The following is a 22,901-nucleotide window of genomic DNA, read 5'->3' as shown; positions in this document are numbered from 1 at the left end:
TGGGGTTAATGCGGTATTGTCCCCCACGATGTAATGCGACTGCGACGCAAGTAGTTTAGTTGAGCGCGCCTGGTGTGGTGTCGCGACCGGTGGCGGGTGTCGCGGTGGCGGGTGTCACGGGATTCGTAGTCGACACAATTGCGCTTTCCCCCACGTTTCATGTTTCGCCATGCGTTTCAACCGTACATAGACGACCCTCCCGCGCACAAAGCAGTGTTGTTCCACGACGAAACTGCGTTGATTGTGCGTGATGCATATCCAAAGTCAAAGTTCCACTACCTTGTGATTCCACGGCTGAAGAAAATTACTCACAAACATCCGTTCGATGTGTTCAAGAATAACCCAACTTTGTATGACATTATTGCAACATACGTCGAAAAGGCCAAAGATATGATCATGGAGGAAATGCAGCTCACGCAGCAGTTCGCATCAGATAGTCCAATGACAAATGCAGAATATCGCGCCAGATTTATCCGCGCTGGAGTCCACGCCGCACCATCTCTCGCCAACTTTCATATCCACGTAATCTCACAGGATTTTGAGTCTCCGTGCCTCAAACACAAGAAACATTACAATTCGTTTACAACGGAGTTTTTCGTGTCGTATGACGATTTGGAGCCCTTTGAAAACACTAGTTTCCGAGATTACGGATATGCATCTGACTCTGATGCAGGTGACGACTCAAGTGACGCAAGTGATTCGGAAGCAAATCAACCGTTGATCCGAGATCCGCACATTCTCAACAATATAATACGTGAGTCCCCACTCGTTTGTACGTATTGTGGGGTTAGCTTTGGTAGTGGCTTTTCCAGACTCAAGCTGCATTTAGCATTGGAATATGCAAAGCATTTCCGATCCTGTCCGACGGATCAATCTCGCTTTGCATAATTTGTACCACTCACTAAAAATGACGTGGTTGGTGCATGAAGGTGCATTGTTGAGAAAATCCATTAGGAAATCGTCTAGCAATTTCTCCGCTCGTCCCCACTTTCACCCCGTCTCCCCACTCCCTACTTATGCATGCTTACGCACGCCTCAGGACAATTTTTGCGCGATTGTGTCATTTCAATTTATCCGCGCAAGCAAGTTTATCCGAAAACTGACTTTCTTGTTTGAAAACGCTATTGAAGACCTGAGGATTCAAACAAAAGGGCCCAACACAACGCTACCACCATCTTGTTAACCATGGTATGATCTTCCGGAGCTGTCTTCATTTTTTTTGTTAATGCATATGCATATGCATGTAGCCCCGCATATGTACATGCATACATTCCCACATTGCTACAGGAAAAATTGGATTTTCCGACCAATCATAACCGGAGTTGCCCATTATTCTGACGCGACGGTTGCGTATTCGGGGCCCGGAGGATTTGCGGCCGGTTACGGCCTTAAGCCCACGAGTATAAAATGCTCCCTGATTCGCAATTATTCCCCAATACCAAATGAGTTTGTTGGAAACCAAACCCGGAGATCTGTTCAGTGACTCCGAACGCAAGTCAGTGTATGAAGAAACCGGCGGAAAACTCACCACCGACCAAGCTAGGTTCCATTTTGACTTTGATAAAGAACTTGCGGAGTGTGAGGAACTCGCGAGAGATGCCAAACAAAACAGAAGTTTCAAAGAAAAGCTTCTTCTGTTGGAATATGAGCTCAACTTCAAGAACAAATCGCACATGGTTTGGCTTCTTGGAGGATTTGCAGCCGCCGCAGGATTACTTTCCGGTCTTGACCAGTCGATTATTTCCGGTGCTTCTATTGGAATGAGACAAGAATCCGGTCTTGGTTTGAGCTCGGATCAGGAATCGTGGGTTTCCAGTTTAATGCCTTTGGGTGCCATGGCTGGTAGTATTTTGATGACTCCATTGAACGAGTATTTTGGCAGAAAAATGTCGATTATAATTTCTTGTCTCTGGTATACTCTTGGAGCCGGTTTATGTGCTGGAGCCCGAAACTATCATATGATGTACGCTGGTCGTTTCATCCTTGGTATTGGTATTGGAATCGAAGGAGGATGTGTGGGTATCTATATTTCGGAATCTGTGCCTCCCACGGTGAGAGGAAACATTGTTTCGATGTACCAGTTCAATATTGCACTTGGTGAGGTACTTGGTTATGCTGTGGCTGCGATGTTTTATCTGGTTCATGGTGGCTGGAGATTTATGGTCGGGTCCTCGTTGGTTTTCTCGACGATTTTGATGGTGGGAATGTTCTTTTTACCGGAATCGCCTCGGTATCTCGTTCATAAAAACCGAATTGGTGAAGCTTATAGTGTATGGAAGCGGCTTCGGGACATTGACGACGACAAAAACAAGTTGGAATTTCTCGAAATGAAGCAGGCAGCACTCCAGGAACAAGAGGCTCGTGCTACCGAGTCCCGAATGGAATTGTGGAGCGATTTGTTCCGGATTCCCAGAAATAGAAGAGCACTCGTGTACGCCGTCATCATGGTTGGTTTGGGCCAATTGACCGGAGTCAACGCCGTGATGTACTACATGTCCACGTTAATGGCACGCATTGGCTTCACCACTAAAAACTCGGTTTTCATGTCGTTAGTGGGCGGAGGCTCGTTGTTGATTGGAACCATTCCTGCCATTTTGTTCATGGACAAATTTGGTCGTCGTGTTTGGGGTCTCAATATTATTGGATTTTTCATTGGTTTGGTGTTGGTTGGCGTGGGCTATCTCATTGATTTGAAGACCCATTTGGCAGCAGCTGAAGGTGTTTACTTGTCGGGAATCATTCTTTATATGATGTTCTTTGGATCTTATGCTTGTTTAACTTGGGTTTTACCAGCAGAATCTTTTGACTTGAGAACACGGTCAATGGGTATGACCATCTGCTCCACGTTCTTGTACTTGTGGTCGTTCATCGTCACCTACAACTTTACAAGAATGCAAAATGCAATGACTTACACCGGACTCACCCTTGGATTTTATGGTGGAATTGCCTTTATTGGTTTCTTCTACCAAATTCTCTTTATGCCAGAAACCAAGGACAAGACGTTGGAGGAGATCGATGACATTTTTTCCAAGCCTTCAAGGCAGCTCGTGAAGGAAAATATTGTGGGAATGAAGAACTACTGGATGGGAAAGAAAAATTGATTAATGGTTGCAAATCTGATTATGTAAGGAAAATCAGATAAGAAATAGTCTATATGTGAAATTTACTAATGCAAGTTTCAGGTTTTCTTTAAATTATATCCACGTCTTACTTATTAGATTACTGCTAGTTCTAAATGAACCATTAACAAGAAATAGAATGGCCAAAAATATGTAGATGATATTCAAGAAGAGACTAGACGTTTCCTACATATTTGATAAAGATATAGTCCAGATTTTAAGAGAGAAATAAAAGTTATAACTTGCTTGAAATGAATATTTACGGTATATCAAACGAGAAGTAAATTATATTAAAAGTAACGTTGAAAAAATAAAACTTCAGATTATTTAAGGTGTAGATTAGGAACTAAATCAATTGAGTAGGTTTATCTTGATGTCAAGGTGTTGGAAGAGTTTCAAAGACTAAAGTTTCTTTCGAGAATAGTACATAATTTGGAGATCTTCTATTGAGAAATTGAGAATAACGTATGTAGATAAAATGCCAAACAAATTCAGTAAACGTGTCTGATGAAATAGACAAAATATCAAAGGATTCAAATTGTGATAATAATCTTGGTAGTATAATTGATACTGATCCTTTATTGCTACCCGCTTTGAGTCTTTTCTGTTCATCAATTTTGAAGTATTGATAAAAATTGAATTTTGCAAAATTTGCAATTCTGGCAATTAAGACTGCAAACTTCATCGAGAAGGAACGCTCATATTAAAGGAACAACACATTCTATTTAGTCATTGACCAGATCTGAATTTCTATTACATGGAAGCTGGTTGATGAAGTGAAAAACCGACTAAGGTAAGCTAAAATGGTTCAATTTCATCGAAGGAAGAAAGTGGACAATTCTAAAAGAAATAACGACATTGTTATTGCAAGCGGAAACTTTACACCAATGTATTGTAAATGATGTGGGGGCAAGATCCAATTTACCGGAAGTTGAATTTAGCTACTTAAAAGCATTCGATACCTTGGCAACTCAGAAGATTAATTAGTGTGTCATTTATAATTAAAGCAGGTCTTGGTATCAAGCTTGATGACACATAGAATAACTATAAGCCGCGTTCTCTAGAGTGTCCTCGTAGTAGCTTCAAAAAGGCTGCTATAGTTGCTGCGGAATCCTCATAAGATGTAAGTTGAAAGTGTTGCAATTTCGCAACTTTGCATCCTTGCACCAGAAGAATAATAATTCACGGATGCTCGTTGCGTCCGGAAGATATATTTATCCGAAAATCTATGTCCAAAATTCATGTGTTCCGGTAAAGGAGAACCCCCGTCCGAAAGATCGGATTACAAAAATAAGATGATGCTAATTGTTTAATCGCCTTATGTACATATATAATTGCACCAAAATATTAGCCTAGAACCTCAAACAGACATAAAGTCTTGTGTCCGGTCCGCAGACATATATAATATATGTGTGTCCGGTCGCTTCGCAGGCGCGCTTACATAACACACCGACACGCCGGGTAACTCATCGCATAAAACCAACCAGCTTAACTCCAAGTCTCTTCATCAATACACGCTTATCAACTTTTATGTAGATTTGGGCCTTTATCTCCATTTGCATGCCGACTCCAGGTGTACGTGGTAAACGAAACCCATAGAACGATTTGTGACGTCTGCAGAGAAGCCCTGTCTTTTTGGTGGCACGGTTTCTTTGATGATGTTGTACAATTTTGGATTATTTTTTTATTGTAAAAACTGGCTGATTTTCGACCCTACTGTGCCCATATGTTGTGGAACCTTCAAGTTTGGGTGCGGAACACAACATCTGGCTGAAAACTCGCAGTATTTGCATTTGGCCAAATCGTCAACACCAACCGGTTCACGTTTTCCAGACCAAAAATGGGCCGAGTTTTCGATAACTTTTGCAATATCTTCTTCGTCATAATGATAGTGCCTGGTGTCAAAATACTGCCCCGTGCGGGCGTTGTAGTATTCCACAGTTGTAGAAGGCCCGAGAAGTGGGTGCAAAATTTGGAAAAATTGAGATGCTCGAGCAGCAAAATACCGAAGTGTAAGTGGAGTTTTCCAGGTTTTAGCTATTGAGTCGGTGATGATTTGCGAGTAGTCGAATGCTGTATCGTTGTAGTTTTGTTCAGTTGCCATTTGGTGTGAAAATGAAGCAACATCGACAAAATCACCGAGTTTATATGGCTGTTCATTTTGGTGCGAATCGTACAATTTAAAGCCAATGGGCCTGCCGTCGGCTAATTTTGTAAAGTCGTCGTAGAGAAGATGGGGGTACTTTCGGAGCAATTGCAACGCCGTGGAGAACTCTATGGGTTTATCGATGTCGGCATGGCGAATTTGGGCGTTTCGAACCAACATGTTGTATCCGTTTTCGGCGAGGTTTTCGGTGAATTTTCGATAGATTCCCACCTGGTGTCTGGCCGCTTCGAGCACGGACGTCTGGGTAGGCAAGCGGTTGAACGAGCGGGTTTTTATGTCGCTGATTTGCAAGGTAAAGTTGCGTGAATGAGATGCGATAATTGAAGAAGCCAATGGAAAAAATTTGGTCATGTCCAAAGGCCCGTTGTGGAACTCGAACTCGAGGCTTTGTTGTATTTCCTCAAAAAGAGTATAGCCGTGAGGATCAGACCGATTTGTGATTTTCAAAAGATCGATAATTCCGCTAATCAAAGTGGACCTGTCAGTACACTCTAATTTGCCCGATTCGAGGTCCAAGTATCCATGAACCAATACCTCGCGAGCCTCTGACAACGTGACCAAGCTGAAGAGCCGACTAGTGATATTTTCACACCAATCGGCTGCAAGCTCGGATTCGATAGGTGACACAGGAAGAATTTCAGGATCAGCGTTTGCCACCAAAACCAGCAAATATTCATCCAAGCCAGAAGTATCGACTTGCTGGTGTGTATCCTGTTCCAATTGCAAGTGTAGGTCGGTTCCCCGTTCCATTTGGGCTGTTTTGGTGACGGCCGGACTTCCAGAATACACCCTATAGTAGTCGCGGAGCTCACACCACAGGCTCACAAGCAACCTGGTGACAGATAGTCGCGGCATGTCCACGTAGGAGGCGTCTGCGTTGATTTTGGAGTGAAATTGGAACGGTGGTTCGATATAAGGTGGCCGCGATAATGGAAGGCCCCCATTTTTGTCGATGTGGAAGTTATTTTGAAGTTCTCTGAGGGGTCCAGATGAATTGTGCTGGGTCGAAGACCCCAAAACGAACAGCCGTAGGATCTTGGAACCTTCGTTCAAGGAACTGGAGCTGTTCCATCTGCGCATTGGAGCGATTGAGCGATCGCGAAGCGATTGCGAATGCAAAAATGCGAAATTAGCGATCGCGAAGCGGTTGCGACAGAAAATAGATTGCGAAGCAAGTGCGAAAATAGCGAGTGCGACAGAAAATAGCGAGTGCGAAAATAGCGAGTGCGAAAATAGCCAGTGCGAGGCAAATAGCGAGTGCGAAGAAAATAGCCAGTGCGAGGAAAATAGCGGGTGCGAGGCAAATAGCGACTGCGAAAATGCAAAGATAGCGTTTCGATACAAACGGTTGCGAAAATGCGAAATGCTGCTAGAGAATCGTTCAAATGCTCCGATTATACACGTTGAATGCTACATCTTTTTCGAATGAATCCCTCCATTCATATACCCGTCTATTTAATGAATGCCTCGTTTGAGCTTCAATGAGTCCCGCTTCTTCTCGCTCAAGCTGACATTTGCAGGAAGATTGACATCCTTCTTCGGCTCCTCCTGCGGCACCACTCCGAGGAACAGTGGGAACCCCGATGCTGTTCCGTTCATAAAGTAGCCCACTTCTTCCGACGGAGTCGTTGCCGACATGAACGGAGAGTCGAGGGTTCCCGACTGGCCGTTGGCAAAACCATGCTGGTTTGCTGATTCGGTGTTGATGGTGAGTGGCCTGGGAAAGTTGTGGTTCAACGAGCGTGGTTGGTGCAACGTAATGTCGTCGAAATCACCAGAAAGTCCCGAGTTGATGAGTTGAGGGGTTTGGGCGCCAAACTGTCCGGAAGCCAGCGACGATGCAGACGATGGAGGAGTGTACTCACTGGACACCGAGCCCTTATGCGAGCTGGGGGGAGTCTGGTAGTCCATCATCATGGCATGGAACCCGGACGACGAGCCGTTGGGGGTAAGAGATGGATGGCCATTGGCGGATGTATGGGAATTTCCGTTTCCATTTCCAGCGGCACCGCTTCTGTTGATTAACGATTGCGGCACATAGTCTTGCATCGATTGCAACGAGTCGGTGCTGGTTGTCATTTCCTGGGGTGCGTGGCCACGAATGTTGTTAAGGTTTCCAACATGGAGCCAATTGGAGCCGCCCAGATGGGAATTGTTGCGAGTTAACGATTGTTTGCGAAGACTAAGAGAAGTCGACCGCGATCTTGTGCCGGAGTTTTGGAGCTGGGATGGAATTTGGGACTGGTTTTGTTGGTTTTGTTGACTTTGATTTTGATTTTGATTTTGATTTTGGCTGATGTTGAGTTCATTAAGCAGCAAATTGGAAATAGACGACTGGCGAGAGCCTAACGGCGGAGCCACCATACCGCCGCTGGCAGTTATAGACACGGTGGTGGAAGCAGGAACTTTGTGTGGTTCTTTGTTCCCCTGAGCAGTGCACAAGTCGAGAAACCGTTTCCGGAAAAGCTGAAGAAATACCGGCTGATAAGCGGCGCTGCGCAAATGGTCATTGTTGACGATTCCTGAACCGTCGTAAATGGGGTGGTTGGGCTTGGCGGTGGTTCTCATTAAAACATTCATGGTTTCGTTGCTAACTTTGGAAACCAATCCACTGGGCGGTATCATTCCCAGAAACGGAGTAGTGGTGGGATGAGCCATTATTTGCGAGTATATCGAAAGTACCAACAGGTCAAATTGAGGCGTGAACGATACCGTGTAATTGCGTACGCGTGACGTGTCTTCGTCCATTAACATATCATCTGACTCGTTGTAATGAGAATACAACAGATTTGTACTGGAGGACGCGTGACCACCATTTGCCCCCTGAAATCCCGGAGTCACGCCAGGAAAGTAGTTGCCGTGATTGGGCGCGTCCACGGGTGTTTTAAGTGTCTGGTCAAGTGGCGTATAAGGACCGGATTCTTGGAGCCCCTTGGCGAGGGAAAGATTGAGTTTTTTGTTGAGTTTCCGATTGAGCATTTTGGCTGAAATTTGGATTGTGTGGAGCCCAGGCAACGACGTTTGCTATAGCTGGGTTGGGAAGCTGTATCAAGTAGATAGGGTAGTCAAAAAGGGGAAAACCGTAGCAAGAACTCAATGGTTAGCGGGGGGTGTGGGGGATGAAAATTTTGTGTTTAAAACTTGACAGCGAAAACCACGGTGGCTTGTGATAGCGTTAATACAGGAGATGAAACTAGGGAGGTTTTGCGAGCCGAAAATATGTAATATTTTTTACTTGTTAACAAAAGGATAAAGAATGTAAAAAGACGGGAAACAAGTCGCGGGCGCGCGGGGGAGCACCTCCGGCCGGTGGCTTAATTGGGAATAATACCGCGTCGCGCAGGGGAAATAATGTGCACACAGAATGTGAGACATGGTGACCGTCAGTTGGTGACCTGTAACTCATGACTAGTCATTTTTCAACGTGTAATTGTCTGACCGTCAATTTTTAACCTGTAATTTTCCGACCGTCATTTTTTAACCTGTATTTTTCTGACCGTCAATTTCGTCACTTATCTATCCCATACAACTCTATACGTTCTCTATTGTACGGTAAACATGCCTGAACATGTTCAGGAACCTCTACGTCATCATTGGCAACCAAATAATGATTGGAATGTCGCAGGTCGGAACCCCCGGATCTTACATGACGTTCCAAAACAGTATTGGCATAAGTTTGGTCGTGGCCAAACTTCAAATCTTTTTCGGCCAAATATTCGAGCCACGACACATTTACATCCATTGCATCGGCGACATCATCATCATTAATGTCTTCATGCATATTGAAATGATTGTAATATTCCTGTCGTTCACGCAACCGGCGGCGTTTACGTTCTTGTTCCGACTCGGTCGACGTATCCAATTTCCGGCGCTCCAAAAGGTTCTGGGCCAACTCACGCGGCACCTCGGCCAACTGGCGTGATACCCGGAATTGGTCACTATATTTGACCCAATCGCGAAATGATTGTGCCGATTTAGGATGATAATTTTTATGCAAGTTAGATCCGGGGTCTTGAACGTATGCATACCGAGGGACATCTGACACATCCAACCACCCCTCGAAGCTATTTGGTTTTAAAAGTCCCACATCTAGCATGGCTCTTGTAATATCACGAATATCCATTCGAGTACCATGACGTTGACTTTGATATTTTAAGCAATTTTGAAGTAAAAGTTTTAAAAAATGGATATAAAGATCGGTGATTGTATTTAGCGTTGTCGGCTTGCACTTGTCAAACCCAGAAGCCTTAAGGATCTGGGCCATCAGGATCCGTAAAAGTGCATGGTGAAGGTCGTCCATAAAGAAACATGAGAATTGTCAATTGAGGATTGTAATGGATTAGGTAAGAAGAACGAGAAATAAAAAAAGAAGGTGATTACGTAAGCGACAATCCCTTGCCGTTGAATGATAAGAAACCTTTGATGAAATGGAGTAATCAAATCGTATGATTAGTTGGTCGGATTTGTTTGTTAGATTAGGTTTATATGACCTTTTGTAGTCATATCACTGTCACTAAAAGTTACCTAAAATGTGACAGATGTTATACTTAACGTGACAAATGTGACAAAATGTCCCTAATGTGACACTAAGATGCCACTCATTAACCTGCGATTCATTGAATCCTGTGGCTTCATGCATTTCGGCGATGCAACCGTCGCTAATCCCCCACCAATGCACGGACGCCCGGGCTCGTATGCAGTGGTGCCGCATCTCCAGTTGGCACCGTATATCAGTGCGACATTATGCAATCCGCCGAAACTCCTTTAAGTCAGGTATACGAACGCACGGCAAAATCGCACCCTGCTTACTCATTAACCTAAAAAGGTAAAGATTATGCGGGCGGCGATGCAGTTCGAAATATCTCCGAGACCCTTCAGTGATGATAGCAGTTTAAGTTGATAGTCAACACTTACTTGTTTGAATTATTACTTCTACTTTTCCTTCACAATTTCAGCTGAACTATTTCATCTGAACTCCATCGCGCAGCTCGCGTGCGTCCGCCTCGCGACATTTTTGACTTGAATGTAGCGGGGATAAGTCCTGCACACCGCAAAGACACGGCATTTCTTCCATTATCCGATACTATGGCTTGCGTAATTTACGATTCACCTGCGCAATCGTGATCTCGTGCCGTGCCATTTATGCACGAGCATCTGGTGGCTTTCTAATTAACAATCATGGTATAAAATGGGAAAAACTCCTTCCAAAAAAACAGTAACTAATTTCAATGACGAGCTCGGTAGACGAAAAGGTGCAAGAAACCAGCTCTCAAAAACATATTTCCATCGATACCGATGAAGAATATGACTTTGAGGATCCTCTTAATTACTCCACAAACTATGTGGACGAGTTTAATCCCAAAGGTCTTAGAAAACCAACGACTCTGGAAAAACAAACATTGAGAAGAGTTATTCATAATCTCAACTGGACGATTTATTTGTTGTGTCTTGCTGAGCTTGGAGAAAGAGCTTCATACTTTTCGGTTCAGGGTATTTTGTCAAACTTTATCCAAAGACCGTTGCCTCCAGGTTCTACTACTGGTAAAGTTATGCATGGAGAAGGCAGTGGAGATGTTTCTCCGGGAGCTTTAAATATGGGATTACCCACCACTCAGGCCATGACCAACTTGTTGACTTTCTTGGCTTATATCTTTCCTCTTTACGGTGGTTTTATTGCCGATACAAAAATTGGAAGATTTAAAGCAATTTGGATTGGAGTTTTTTCAGGTTTTATCGCCCATGTTTTGTTTATTATTGCTGCTATTCCCAGCGTGATTGCCCAGGGTCACGCTATCGTGCCTACTGCCCTCGCTATTATAACTTTGGCTATGGGAACTGGTTTTATCAAACCTAATTTGTTACCACTTTTATTGGACCAGTACAAGGAACAACACGATGTGGTTAAGGTTTTACCTTCTGGCGAAAAAGTCATTGTGGACCGTGAAAAATCTTTGCAAAGAGTCACTTTATACTTTTACTGGTCCATCAATATTGGATCTTTCTTCCAGTTGGCTACCTCTTATATGGAAAGACGCATTGGTTTCTGGTTTGCATTTTTCATTCCCATCATTATTTATATGATTGTTCCCGCTGTTTTCTGGTACTTGCAGTCAAGAATCACCGTCATGGATCCACAAGGCTCGGCATTGACCAACACCTCGAGAATCTTGCGGGTTTCATATAGAAAAGGCTGGATTAAACGTCTCAAAAATAAAACCTTTTGGGACTATGCTATGCCTTCAGAGATGGAAAAACGCGGAGAAACAACATATGGAAACAACAAACCCATCACCTGGAACGACCAATGGGTTTTGAACGTGAAGCAAACCATCGACTCGTGTAAAATTTTCATCTACTTCCCCATCTATCTCATCAACGATGGAGGTCTTGGTTCCGTGCAAACGTCTCAGGCTGGGTCCATGTCTCTTAATGGAGTTCCCAACGACTTGTTCAACAATTTTAACCCATTGGCGATTATCATCATCATTCCCATTTTGGACGTTATCGTCTACCCATTTTTGAGAAAATACAAAATCAACTTTCGTCCAGCCTACAGAATTACCTTGGGTTTTTTCATCGCTGCCATGTCCCAGGTAGCAGGAGCAATAATCCAGCACAGAATTTACACACTTTCTCCTTGTGGTAACAAGGCAACAACTTGTGATCAAGTGGCTCCAATCACCGCTTGGAACGAAGTTTCATTGTATGTTTTACAAGCCGCTTCCGAGTGTTTCGCCATGACAACCTCGTACGAAATCGCCTACACTCGTGCACCTCCAAATATGAAGGGATTGGTGATGGCACTTTGCTTATTTTCTTCGGCTCTTTCCGCGGCACTTTCCGAAGCCATTACTCCAGCTTTATATGATCCTCATATCATTTGGGCTTTCGTTGCTATGGCGTGTGTGGGTTTTGCGCTTGCAGTTTTGTTCTTTTTCCACTTTAGAAACTTGCACATTGTCATGGAAAGAGAAAGAGAATGGAGAGAAGCCATGGAACATGAAGACCGTGTGGCTGCTCTGAAAGCTGTGGAGACTGGAGAAGTGACATTTAGTAATCTTGAGGCTGTTGCGTCGTTGAGATCTGTTACTGCTACAAAGTAAATCAATGCCTACGAAGTAGGTATTGATGGTAGATGAAGAAAGAGGTGTAATATGAAGAATTTCAATAATTCTTGCCAATTGTCCGTTGAATATTATAACGGAAATTTCTGTGTTTCTTCATAATGGATAGAATGAGTTTGTATTAAATATTATAAGCTTAAAGCTGAGTTCTTCGAAAGAATGTCGAAGACTTCTTTCTAGTTTCTTGCAATGATTCTCTATTTTCAAGAAATGTTCTTACACTCTGATTGTCTCGAGGTACCATCTCGAGCCTATATCTTCACAGAATCACAAATCCTTACATACCTAACACACCCTTCTTGGTACTTGATCTCCAGCCTCATGGTAATTGACTCTAGCATTAACCTCAGTAGGATACCTACGAAATATTGATGGTAAGAAAGAAGAATATGAAGAATCGATAATCTTTCCTTCTTCCTTGATCACATCGATTTAGTTCTTTATTCATTTTAGTTTAATCACCTTCATACTTTACACTTCTCAGCATATTCTTCAATCCTCAATACAGTAAAACTTGAAGAATTTAAGCTTAAAATCTTCACTTCTTTATACTCAACTCAAGATACTCAAGAAACTCAAGAAACTCATAGCCAGTCTCACAATATCTTCATTCTCAGGCATCTCATACTAAGCATTCTCATTGGTCTCCCACTGCCTCCTTTCGGTGGCTCACGCCACCTCAGCCACCTCAGATTCCCTGCTGTATTCTCTCACTAAGCTTCTTCGATGCAAACGCAAATGCGTTCATAAGTCCCCGTTCCGAAAACTCAATCTTGCTCAGCAATTCTCCCGCAACCGCACTGGCACTAGGCGGGTTGGTGACCCGGCTCACAATGATCGCAGGGTCCATTTCCAATATGATTCCGTCATCTATGGCCTCATCTACACACAAACTCACCATATCGTACTTTTCCACCACGGTGGCCTTGTCCAACGACGAATTCAACAAAATCGTCAACGCCTCATGGAGGTTATTTGCCAACGAATACACCATGGCTTCGTTTTCCGCCACGCTGGAAACAACAACTAGCAACACGTCATTCGTTTGCTTATAAGCTATAAGATGATTGTCATATAATAAAATATCTTGATGCATTTTGTTGATTTTGGAAAATACCGACAGTTCAAATTGGTTCTGCTGCGCAGCATTTTTATAAGCATGGCTTGGATTTTGCGTCTGGTAGTACTTGGCAAAGAGCCGACGGCCCTCGTTGTCCAAAAGAAGACACGCCGTGATGGTATAAAGCGAGATATTCAGGGACATAGTGAGGTGTCCACGCGAAGAATTGATATAGAGGTGTGTGGTGCATGGGTGCAAGAGGAAGTGGGATGGACTGCATATAAAGGCTAACTGAAAGTGAGCTGCGATTGAGATACGCGTTCTTCAACAGTAATCAGTTCAGACTAAACCGCCTAATATTGGAGCCAGTTGTCTATATTACGAGATGTCCTAAGAGTGTAACAAGTGGAAGACAAAATTTATTGAATGGATACCAAAGGAAATTAAAATCTAATCCTACTATTTCTACCGGTGATTTAAATAATGCTTGAAACCGAATACGAGAATTTTCGTTGTGAATTACAACTGGAGTGAAGACCACAATGACAATCTACAACGCAATATGTCCATAGAATTTAAACGACAAGAAGAAAGCATTGCTAGGCACCTTACGTGGATGGCAACGCAAATGAGGGAGGAGTTGGCAACACAAATGAGAACGCTAAAGGAGGAGATGGTAACTCAAATAAAGGAGATGACAACGCAAATACTGACAATGCAGTTGCAAATGGAGAAGAAGTTTGCAGAGCAGAAACGCCTGATCCAAGAATTGCGCAGCAATAAAGATCCCAGAGAGAAGACTCAGAATCGTCAAATACGTCACCTCTTATAAGAAGACAACTTGGTCAAATTGATCAGGAATCGAGCGATACAGCAGCAGCAGCTGCTGCTGCTGCCGATACTCCTGGTAGCACACACTCAAATTCATCTGGTTCCACAGAAAATTCTTTACTGGAACAGACGGCGGCAGTAAAAACTACTGAGGCTGCTCTCCTTGAAATCATATTCAAAAAAGGGGCAAAAACAGTCAACGAAGTAGCTAATGAGTATTTCTTCAATGAGCATTGTATAAGAAATCTTGAAAAGCAATGCAAAGAAAAGGGAATAAAATGGGCCAAGTCTAACGCCCAACGTCAATACATTTTCAGGACAAAGCCATTGGTATCTTATATTGAGCTGAAGGTAGATCCTCATACACCAGAGGGAAAAGAATTGACCAATAAATTGGAGCATCTTCGGAGACTGAAAAATCTTCCATTGCGACAAATGTCGATGCATCTTCGGGAAAAATCAACTGAAGCTATCGATTCAATTGTGGAAATGGCAAGGGAACAAAGAGGCTCAAAACGACCAAAGACTTAATTCAATGTCAATTAACTTAGCAGCCATTTTGCAATTTTGCAACCTCAAATATAGTAGTGTGTGTGCCAAATTCCAAAAATGGACTTAAGTAGTATAGCTCTTACCAAATGTAACGGATAAATATGACAATCTCATTTTCCGTACTAGTATTGAAAAGCGCGATAGAGTATGCTACCAATCTACGTTTCTCAGCAGCTGATCACATTCAGCATACAAAAAATATTTGTCCCACTTTTCGCAAAAGTTGGGTGCAAAAAATTGGTTCGCGCAACCCAAGATGAAATTGTCCCGCGCGCGGTTAACTCGATGCTATCAAAAGTGCCAATTTGAAATTTCAAATTGAGGATTGCACGACCAGATTGGCTGCAATTTGTTTCTATTTGGTTACTTTAAAGTCATATTAAGTCTATTTCAAGTCTTTACTATTCATTTATTTTCTGTTTTTCGCAGCAACTTTGGAATTGCAGCCATTAAATTAGAGCGAACAAGCAAAGCGAGGAAAGGAAAATTGAAAAGCACAAGTACTCCAATATTCTCAATATCCGTCTCCTAGTTTTACTCCTTTCTTCATATTATTATCTACTGATTATCAATTATTCTCTAAAATTGACCTCTCACCAACCAGAACATAAGATCATGTACCTGCTTGTGCCACGGGTTGTTGGCATAAAATGACTCCGAAACAAAGCTGGACACTCCCTGAGCATTGACCGAGTTGGCAGCGGCAATATGGCGGAAACCAAGCACAAAATTCACAACCAACGCAGCTATTAATCCAAAAGCCACAACCAATGGGCCCACCACGTTATCGAGATGTGCTCCGGAACGTTCCATAATGATACTACGGCGTCTAAGGAAAATGTAGTATCCCCAAACCCCGCAAAATAATGTGAGACCAAAGTAAATGTAAGCCAAGATATTCGCAACTTGGGGCGAATTGGCACGCATAGATGAAGAGTAAATGACAAAAGTCAAAGTCGACATCAAGGTGGTCACATGGAGCCATCTGTTGAAGGTCCGTTCGTTGGCCATCCACACCTTTGGTTCGATCTTCAAAGGACCAGAATTCTTGATATAAGTTTCCGGTTTGGTTACACCGGCAGGAAGTTCGATTTCTTCTCCTTCTGAGTCAACATCAATTAATTTGGATACGTTGAGTCGGCCAGGAAGTTTGAGAATTCGAGTTATTCCCGTAGGCGAGTCGTCATCCGACAGTGGATAAAGATCGTCGTCTTCATTGGCATCTTCAATGCTGGCCAATGGGGCGGTGGGAGGAGAAGGAACCAGTCCGCTGGTCAACACCAGTGACTCTTTCCCAGAAATCTGAGGAGAAGCAGCTTCTGGAGCTGTCAAAACCGCACCGGAAAACGACTTGCTTCTTGGAGAAAACAGACTGCTGCTTGCAACCATCAGCTTGAATTTGGCAAGATTATCCTCGTCATTTTGCTGCTTGACAGACCGTCTTCTGGAGTCGATATACGCCTGTTGAGGATCAACCTTGATGTCTGTTTCAAGGTCGTGGTACCACATGGGAATGTTCTGAAGCTTGTCGTCTTCCAAGAATAAGACAGACACTCCATGAACAAATTTGGAAAAGTTAGGAACCTCTTTGACCAAGTGAGAATGAACCAATTCGTCGACCCAGAGAAGACGCTTATTGTTCTTGGACGTCTTGATCTTGATCTCCATCACCGAGTATGGAAATTTCGAATATTCACCACTTCTAAGAAGCGAGTATGGGTTCAGAATTTTGGAGTCAATGTCGGTACGATGCCATTTCTTAGGATCTCTAATGGGTCGCTGCTCGTCAAAAGAATCTTCACGAATGAACATCAAATCCGAGTCGATTACCACTCTAATCTTGTCGTCTCCTGGAATCTGGAACGCAGTTCGACGATATACACTGCGCACAGCAGGCTGCAAATGGTGTTCTGTTATGAAAGATTCCAAGTTTTGAACGGTATCAGCAAAATCCTTGCTATTTTCTCCACGTTTTTCCATCTTTTTGATGAGTTTTTCAGGTGAAAAGTTTCCCTTGACAAACGTATCCAAGTACTTTTCCTTGAGCACAACCTTCTCGTTGACATCAAACGTGTCGGAAGTAGGATCAAAGCTCTTTTTCTCCACGGAAATCTTGGGATTATCAAGCAATTTTCCAATCCATTTGATTCTCAAAGTCGCAGCATTAGCCTTCTTGATGAGCTTATCGTTGTAGAGATCAAAGTTGGGATTGTCAAAGTAAAGCGTATTGATGACCGGATCGTTGCTCAGGGCGTCATCGTCGTCATCGTCGTCCTCGTAATTATCGTTGTTGTAAACCAAAACAGGAAGATGACGAAGAATCGTCGCTTTCACCTCCATCAAATTGTCACGATGGATCCAAAATTTGAACGATTTAACGTCTTGCGTGGTGTCCTCGTTCAACAGCGAGAGATTGGAGAGCGTCTGGTCAATATTGTAGTTGTCCCTTAAAAATTGAAACAATGCGGAGATCTTATAGAGAAGAGGCAGGTAGTCTTCCGAATGAAATGGCAAGTTTTTAAGACGAACGTTCAACAATGGTTTCACCAGAAACTCAGGGTGGATCCGGTCATGTTTCTTGACAATCTTGGTGAACCCAGTGTAATTGAGTCTTTGAAACCTATCCAATTCCTGAGCCAATTCCAACGATTCCTCCAATTTTGTCAGAAATTGTGCCGTGTCAAACTTGCCTGGAGTCTCGGTTTTGGTCTGCAAGTCGTCCAATGTCTCGCTCAACTCGTCATATTGCTTGGTTTGAAAAGTATACACTTTTTCAAGATCGTGGTCCAAAGCACTAACAAAGTTTTGTTCGTCTTTATCAGTCCAACTATCTTTAAGTATCACTCCCTCCTTGAGAAGCTTTCTCAAGTTGTTGTAGTTCATGTAGTAGTCTTTCCATGGAGGATAGACCTCCTGGTCCAACTTTGAGCCAAAAAACATTGGTGAAGAATAGATTGGAGGAAGGTTTTAAGACTCCACGTGGGACTGGTGTGTGCAGGAATTGATAATGCGAACGGCTGATAAAAACTATTCGATAAACGAATAAGCTACTCGAAAAAAACGAACAAAACTACTCGATAATGAATTCACTACTGATTATAACTCTCGATATATTCACTCTCGATAATCACTCTCGACATTCAACCTCGGTAAAACTCGAGTTTATTAAAATCTCTCTTCCAACTCCTTCAACAAAGTGTCGGCATCCTTACCAAAGTTTCTGATACCTTGGGCCAACTTTTCAGTAGCCATGGCGTCCTCGTTCAACAAAAGACGGAATTGGGCCTCATCGTCAACGTATGAAACCTTTTCAAGATCATCACTCAGAGCCTTAGCTGCATCCAATTTCTGGGGAACGTCATCTTGAGAGTTGTACAACTCTTCCAACAACTTTGGAGCCACAGTCAAAAAGTCACAACCAGCAAGAGCCTTGATTTCTCCAACGTTTCTGAACGAGGCACCCATGACAATGGTCTTGTAACCAAACTTCTTGTAGTAGGAGTAAATTTGACGAACGGAAAGAACACCAGGGTCCGATTCAGCATCGTAATCCTTACCGGTGCTAGCCTTGTACCAGTCCAAGATTCTTCCAACGAAAGGAGAGATCAAGGTGACCTTGGCTTCGGCACAAGCAACGGCTTGCACGAAAGAGAACAACAATGTCAAGTTACAGTGGATATTGTGCTTCTCTTCCAATTCACGTGCAGCCTGGATACCCTCCCAAGTGGAAGCAATCTTGATGAGAATCCGGTCACGAGAAATACCTTCCTTCTCGTACAAGTCAATAATGGAAAGTGCCTTGTTAATGGTGGCTTGCTTGTCAAAGGACAACCGGGCATCAACCTCGGTGGAAACACGGCCTGGAACAATATCCAAAATCTTCTTACCAAACTCCACCAAAAGTCTGTCCAAGGCAATGTTAGCCTTTTCCTTCTTACTGGATCCCTTGTCCTTGGCGTAGTCAATGGCAACGTCAATCAACTTGGCGTATTCTTGTTTTTTAGAAGCAGCCAAAATCAAAGATGGATTGGTGGTGGCATCCTGAGGCTTGTACTTGGCGATGGACTCAAACTCACCGGTATCGGTAACAATAACGGTTCCGGTAGCTTTCAATTGTTCAAGAGAATTGGTCATGGTAGTTGCGGTATGGGGGGAATTTTCGGACACTTAAATAGTTCGCACCGTTGCAGGTGGGGGTCCTGCATCCAAGCGATGGGGGACCGGTGTCCGAGAAGGACACCCAAGAAAGAAAGGATTTGGAAGACAAAAAAGGAGAAACCGAGATAACAGGGTGTTTTGTCATTTCCTTTTATATAAGTTTCTGCTTCTGCTTTTTCAATTTACTTCTTTTCCGTGGAGTTAGTTACACCCATGCACCAAGCACCCTGTGGCACGTGAGTCGCCGGCTTAATAAGCGATCCGGCGCGACCGCTGGCGGTGACGGCTGCAACTACTGAGTCGGCCGCACCCGTGCACCAGCCTGCACAACCGCAGCAACAACTTGTAGCCCGTTTGCTCTGTAATTACCATGGTCAAGCGATTATTAATTCGTGCTGGAACTTCCTACAACCCAGAGGAGTCACAGGTGGTTCCGGTGAATTCAGGAAAAGCTGTTTCGGTAGAAAGTGATATTGGTTTGTTCAAAATTTTGATTAGTATCAAGAACTTTGATGGTGCAAAACCACATGTTGCAAACAGTTTTTACAACTTGGGCGATGGAAAGTATCTCAATGGAGAATCAGCAAACACCACAGAATCCTCAGAAACCTCTCCTCTTCCAAATCTTAGGTTGGACGTGAAATTCACACCCAAAACCGCCATCAAAGGGTCTGAACTTTTGTTCGGAAACGACTTTACAATTCCCATTAAGGAGTATGTTCCCACCACACTTTTGTCCACGGGACTCCGGTTTTTCACCTGGTTCATCAATGGCACCGTCAAGGGCGATATATATGGCGAAAAGCCGTATCTTTATTCTCCAGCCCTCAACAGCTTCACCTATATGGGGGTCGATTTGGATAAGAAAAATCCCAAGGAAAACCTCAATTCCAACACAGATAACATCTTGACCATCCCAGACAACCCTCCTGAGCGTAAAAAGTTCTTTACCAAACTCAGTCATTGTGAAGATTTTGTCTATAATGATGCTGCAACCTACACCCTTCAATTCGACACCAACTTTGTCAAAATGGCCGATTCCAAGTATTCTGTGAGTATTCCCACCTACGGTAACAGCACGTTTGACATTGATGTTCTTCGTTACGCCAACGAAAAATTGGACAACTTTAACTGGACCATCAAGCAGGGAGGACAAGATGGAGTGGGCCATGGCCGGCTTGGATTAATTGTCAATTTTGCATTGCGCGATGAGTAATAGAGCTATGAGTAGAGCTATGAGTAGAGCTATGAGAATTGACTTGATCAATATAAATGCCAGGTCTGTAATCTTTTCGGTATTTCTCTGTTACTGTTCCTTTCTGGGTGCAAATCTTATCGGTGCACGGGTGCACACAAAACTCGCACAATCAATCTCATCACAACAATAACCCATGGTGGATCCAAAGGACGACCCCGAAGCGGATCAGGACGATTTGGCGCTTGGGGCCATGATTGCCCAGTCTGTGCAATCACTCGCAGAAGCACAAAGCTCAGAAAACCCACCAGAAAGTCCAGAAAAATTGCATGTTGAAGACGATGACGATGAGCTCGATCTTCAAAAAGCCATTTCTCAAGCTATGCAAAGTGTGCAGGCGGAAGTGGGTCACAATGTGGAGCACACAAACGACACGAATAATGAAAACATGGCACAGAATGACCAAGACCGAAATAAAAATGACCAAAATAACCAAAATGATGAACCTCAAATTGAACCCCAAAATGATTACAACGACAGCTCAGCAGCTATTGAGAATGCTCTAGCTGATACCTTGATGGAAGAGGGTCGTCAGGGAGAACCCGAAGAGAAAGAGGTACACGGCTCGTCAACAACGAACATTTCCGAAAATTCTGCCAATCTTCCAAACAGTTCGAGCCACGACGACGAGACAGACGATGCACTCACCTCGGCCATAGGCGACGCCTTGCGCACAGTTGGCCGCTACGACGAGACAGACGATTTGGTACGAGCAATAGGCTCGGCAATGGACGGAGAAAAGAGCCACAACCACGACGAAAACCACCACGAAAAATCCACTTCTGACCACCAAGAAACCAACGACGACCACCTCAATTCTGTCATTTCCTCGTCATTGCAGCAGGTCCTCAAGCACGACCACGAAGACATGGACTCTGCCATTGCCGATGCATTCAAGAGTGCCTTGAGAGAGGAAGAAGATATCTCTTCCATTGTACAAAATATCGTGTCGCGAGCTACAGACACAGAAATATCCAAGGAAACTTTGCGAGATATTGCCCTGGAAATAACTTCTCAGGTTCAAAGACACGAGAAAGAAGTCCCACATATCGACGACCAGGTGTTGGCTCATTTCCAAAAAGAAGCATACCAAGACCATGACGACCATGTCGTGGACCCAGAACTAGCCAACTTACTGCGCTCTTCAACCACAGCTGAACCAAGCCACGAAGACCACCAATCGTCAGCACGAAGTTCAGCGGCCACAAACGCTTTACTTGCCAAAATACTCCCCTCCACAACTGCACTGTTTCTCGAATCTCTTGACACTTCCAAAGACATAGATCTCAAAGACAAGCCGCTACTGATCGCCGAAACGTTGGCTCGTCGCCGTGCCTCGATGCGCCCCGCTGGAACGTCAATGGACTCGTCCAACTTGCTTCAAACTTCGGGATCGGTTTCTTCTCTCATTTCCTCACTTTCTTCTCGAATCCATGCTGGTGGAACCAACAATTTACTCCAGGCCATCCGGCAAATGACATCGACTTTTTCACCGGCCAAAACCACCACCACAGACATCATTCTGTCCATGTCCACCCACGAGAGAGAAGACCTAGTTTTTCGGCTCGTGATAGCACAGCGGTTTTTACGCGAAGGTCCAGCGGCAGACTTGGTGACGAGAGCCATTGACCTTGTTCGTGGACCCGATCGCCTACCAGATATGCTGCAAGATAGCATTGAGAATTCTGTTTCGTCAGAAATGGTGGCAGCGTTGGACAGCTCGCTCAATTCTGCTTTAAGTTCTGAGCGAAAGCTGACGCTGGTAAAGCCAGAAGTCGACTCACCAGAGTACAAGGAACGTATTCGGATTGAGAATCGTGAGCGGAAAAAGCGATGGAGAGAAGAAAACGCCGAGCGGAACCGAGACAACGATTTGAGGCTGCGGGTGTTGAAGCGAGCATCGCTTATGTTTGGTGACAACGACAGCGCCGAAAAACGAGCATGGGCCGAAGAAGAGTTCAACCGGCGCAAGGTTAAGAGACTAGCAAAGCAGCAGAAGGAAGACGACAAACCACGCGAAAACCGTCGGCCAGAAAAGAACCCCGAACTCACCAAACCTCTTCATGATGTTTTCCATATATTGAGCGATCTCAACACCGACTCGTTTGCGTTGGTTCCCGCTGTTTCTGCCTGTACCGCTACCATAGCCTCGGTGTATGCATTCAGAAACGGCACTGATCTCAAAACTGTGGAACCGGCAGTTCTCACCACCATGGCCCAGCTCATGGAAGCGCAACGAATGAGGTGGGGAGAACCAGTGCAAAAGTCCGATTTGCCAGAACCCAAAAGATTACGGCCAAATTATAAACCCCACGAAGATAAACCTGAGATTTTAAATCCGCCAAACCAGCCAATGGAGACTCCCCATTACATTCAACACTCTCCAGCGCTTCCATCTTCTGTGATTTCCCATCATCTGCGTCCATTGAGAATGCCCAGCTATCGTCCAAAAGATCCACCACAACTCACCAAGCTGTCTCCATTTCTCTCCAATAAACAAGGAAGACTTGAAGCACCCAAAGGTTTGCGCAAACCAGGAAGCTTTCAGCGTCCACAGAAGATGGGTCGCTTAGGAACTCCCCCGGTGTTCAAGTAGACAAATTTGGGCATATGGGAAATCCCCCAGTGTTCAAGT

General features: G+C 44.0%; 11 protein-coding genes across 11 annotated transcripts; 5 read left to right on the top strand and 6 right to left on the bottom strand. All coding sequences in view use genetic code 12, as the record gives it.

Moving 5' to 3' along the window:
• Positions 1-159: 159 nt before the first annotated feature.
• Positions 160-888, top strand: PGUG_00302 (uncharacterized protein; the record flags this gene model as incomplete). The annotated part of the gene is made up of 1 exon (XM_001486875.1): positions 160-888. The coding sequence occupies one exon, from the start codon at positions 160-162 to the stop codon at positions 886-888; it is 729 nt and encodes a 242-aa protein (XP_001486925.2).
• Positions 889-1,442: 554 nt separating this feature from the next.
• Positions 1,443-3,101, top strand: PGUG_00301 (uncharacterized protein; the record flags this gene model as incomplete). The annotated part of the gene is made up of 1 exon (XM_001486874.1): positions 1,443-3,101. One exon carries the CDS (start codon positions 1,443-1,445, stop codon positions 3,099-3,101), a length of 1,659 nt encoding a protein of 552 aa, XP_001486924.2.
• Positions 3,102-4,803: 1,702 nt separating this feature from the next.
• Positions 4,804-6,366, bottom strand: DEM1 (Dem1p; the record flags this gene model as incomplete). The annotated part of the gene is made up of 1 exon (XM_001486873.1): positions 4,804-6,366. The coding sequence occupies one exon, from the start codon at positions 6,364-6,366 to the stop codon at positions 4,804-4,806; it is 1,563 nt and encodes a 520-aa protein (XP_001486923.2).
• Positions 6,367-6,741: 375 nt separating this feature from the next.
• PGUG_00299 (uncharacterized protein) lies at positions 6,742-8,265 on the bottom strand (the record flags this gene model as incomplete). Its single annotated transcript, XM_001486872.1, has 1 exon — positions 6,742-8,265. The coding sequence occupies one exon, from the start codon at positions 8,263-8,265 to the stop codon at positions 6,742-6,744; it is 1,524 nt and encodes a 507-aa protein (XP_001486922.2).
• Positions 8,266-8,794: 529 nt separating this feature from the next.
• On the bottom strand, positions 8,795-9,586 carry PGUG_00298 (uncharacterized protein; the record flags this gene model as incomplete). The annotated part of the gene is made up of 1 exon (XM_001486871.1): positions 8,795-9,586. One exon carries the CDS (start codon positions 9,584-9,586, stop codon positions 8,795-8,797), a length of 792 nt encoding a protein of 263 aa, XP_001486921.2.
• Positions 9,587-10,514: 928 nt separating this feature from the next.
• PGUG_00297 (uncharacterized protein) lies at positions 10,515-12,389 on the top strand (the record flags this gene model as incomplete). Its single annotated transcript, XM_001486870.1, has 1 exon — positions 10,515-12,389. The coding sequence occupies one exon, from the start codon at positions 10,515-10,517 to the stop codon at positions 12,387-12,389; it is 1,875 nt and encodes a 624-aa protein (XP_001486920.2).
• Positions 12,390-13,098: 709 nt separating this feature from the next.
• On the bottom strand, positions 13,099-13,674 carry PGUG_00296 (coatomer subunit zeta; the record flags this gene model as incomplete). Its single annotated transcript, XM_001486869.1, has 1 exon — positions 13,099-13,674. One exon carries the CDS (start codon positions 13,672-13,674, stop codon positions 13,099-13,101), a length of 576 nt encoding a protein of 191 aa, XP_001486919.2.
• Positions 13,675-15,432: 1,758 nt separating this feature from the next.
• VTC3 (vacuolar transporter chaperone) lies at positions 15,433-17,793 on the bottom strand (the record flags this gene model as incomplete). The annotated part of the gene is made up of 1 exon (XM_001486868.1): positions 15,433-17,793. One exon carries the CDS (start codon positions 17,791-17,793, stop codon positions 15,433-15,435), a length of 2,361 nt encoding a protein of 786 aa, XP_001486918.2.
• Positions 17,794-18,018: 225 nt separating this feature from the next.
• TAL1 (sedoheptulose-7-phosphate:D-glyceraldehyde-3-phosphate transaldolase) lies at positions 18,019-18,987 on the bottom strand (the record flags this gene model as incomplete). The annotated part of the gene is made up of 1 exon (XM_001486867.1): positions 18,019-18,987. The coding sequence occupies one exon, from the start codon at positions 18,985-18,987 to the stop codon at positions 18,019-18,021; it is 969 nt and encodes a 322-aa protein (XP_001486917.2).
• A 394-nt stretch (positions 18,988-19,381) lies between these two features.
• On the top strand, positions 19,382-20,227 carry PGUG_00293 (uncharacterized protein; the record flags this gene model as incomplete). The annotated part of the gene is made up of 1 exon (XM_001486866.1): positions 19,382-20,227. The coding sequence occupies one exon, from the start codon at positions 19,382-19,384 to the stop codon at positions 20,225-20,227; it is 846 nt and encodes a 281-aa protein (XP_001486916.1).
• Positions 20,228-20,402: 175 nt separating this feature from the next.
• PGUG_00292 (uncharacterized protein) lies at positions 20,403-22,862 on the top strand (the record flags this gene model as incomplete). Its single annotated transcript, XM_001486865.1, has 1 exon — positions 20,403-22,862. One exon carries the CDS (start codon positions 20,403-20,405, stop codon positions 22,860-22,862), a length of 2,460 nt encoding a protein of 819 aa, XP_001486915.2.
• Between the last annotated feature and the right edge of the window lie 39 nt (positions 22,863-22,901).

This window comes from Meyerozyma guilliermondii, genomic scaffold (assembly GCF_000149425.1).
Source record: "Meyerozyma guilliermondii ATCC 6260 scaffold_1 genomic scaffold, whole genome shotgun sequence".
NCBI classification, from domain to species: Eukaryota; Fungi; Ascomycota; class Pichiomycetes; order Serinales; family Debaryomycetaceae; genus Meyerozyma; species Meyerozyma guilliermondii.
The sequence above is the reverse complement of the archived record's forward strand: the minus strand, read 5'-3'. Positions and strand labels throughout refer to the sequence as shown.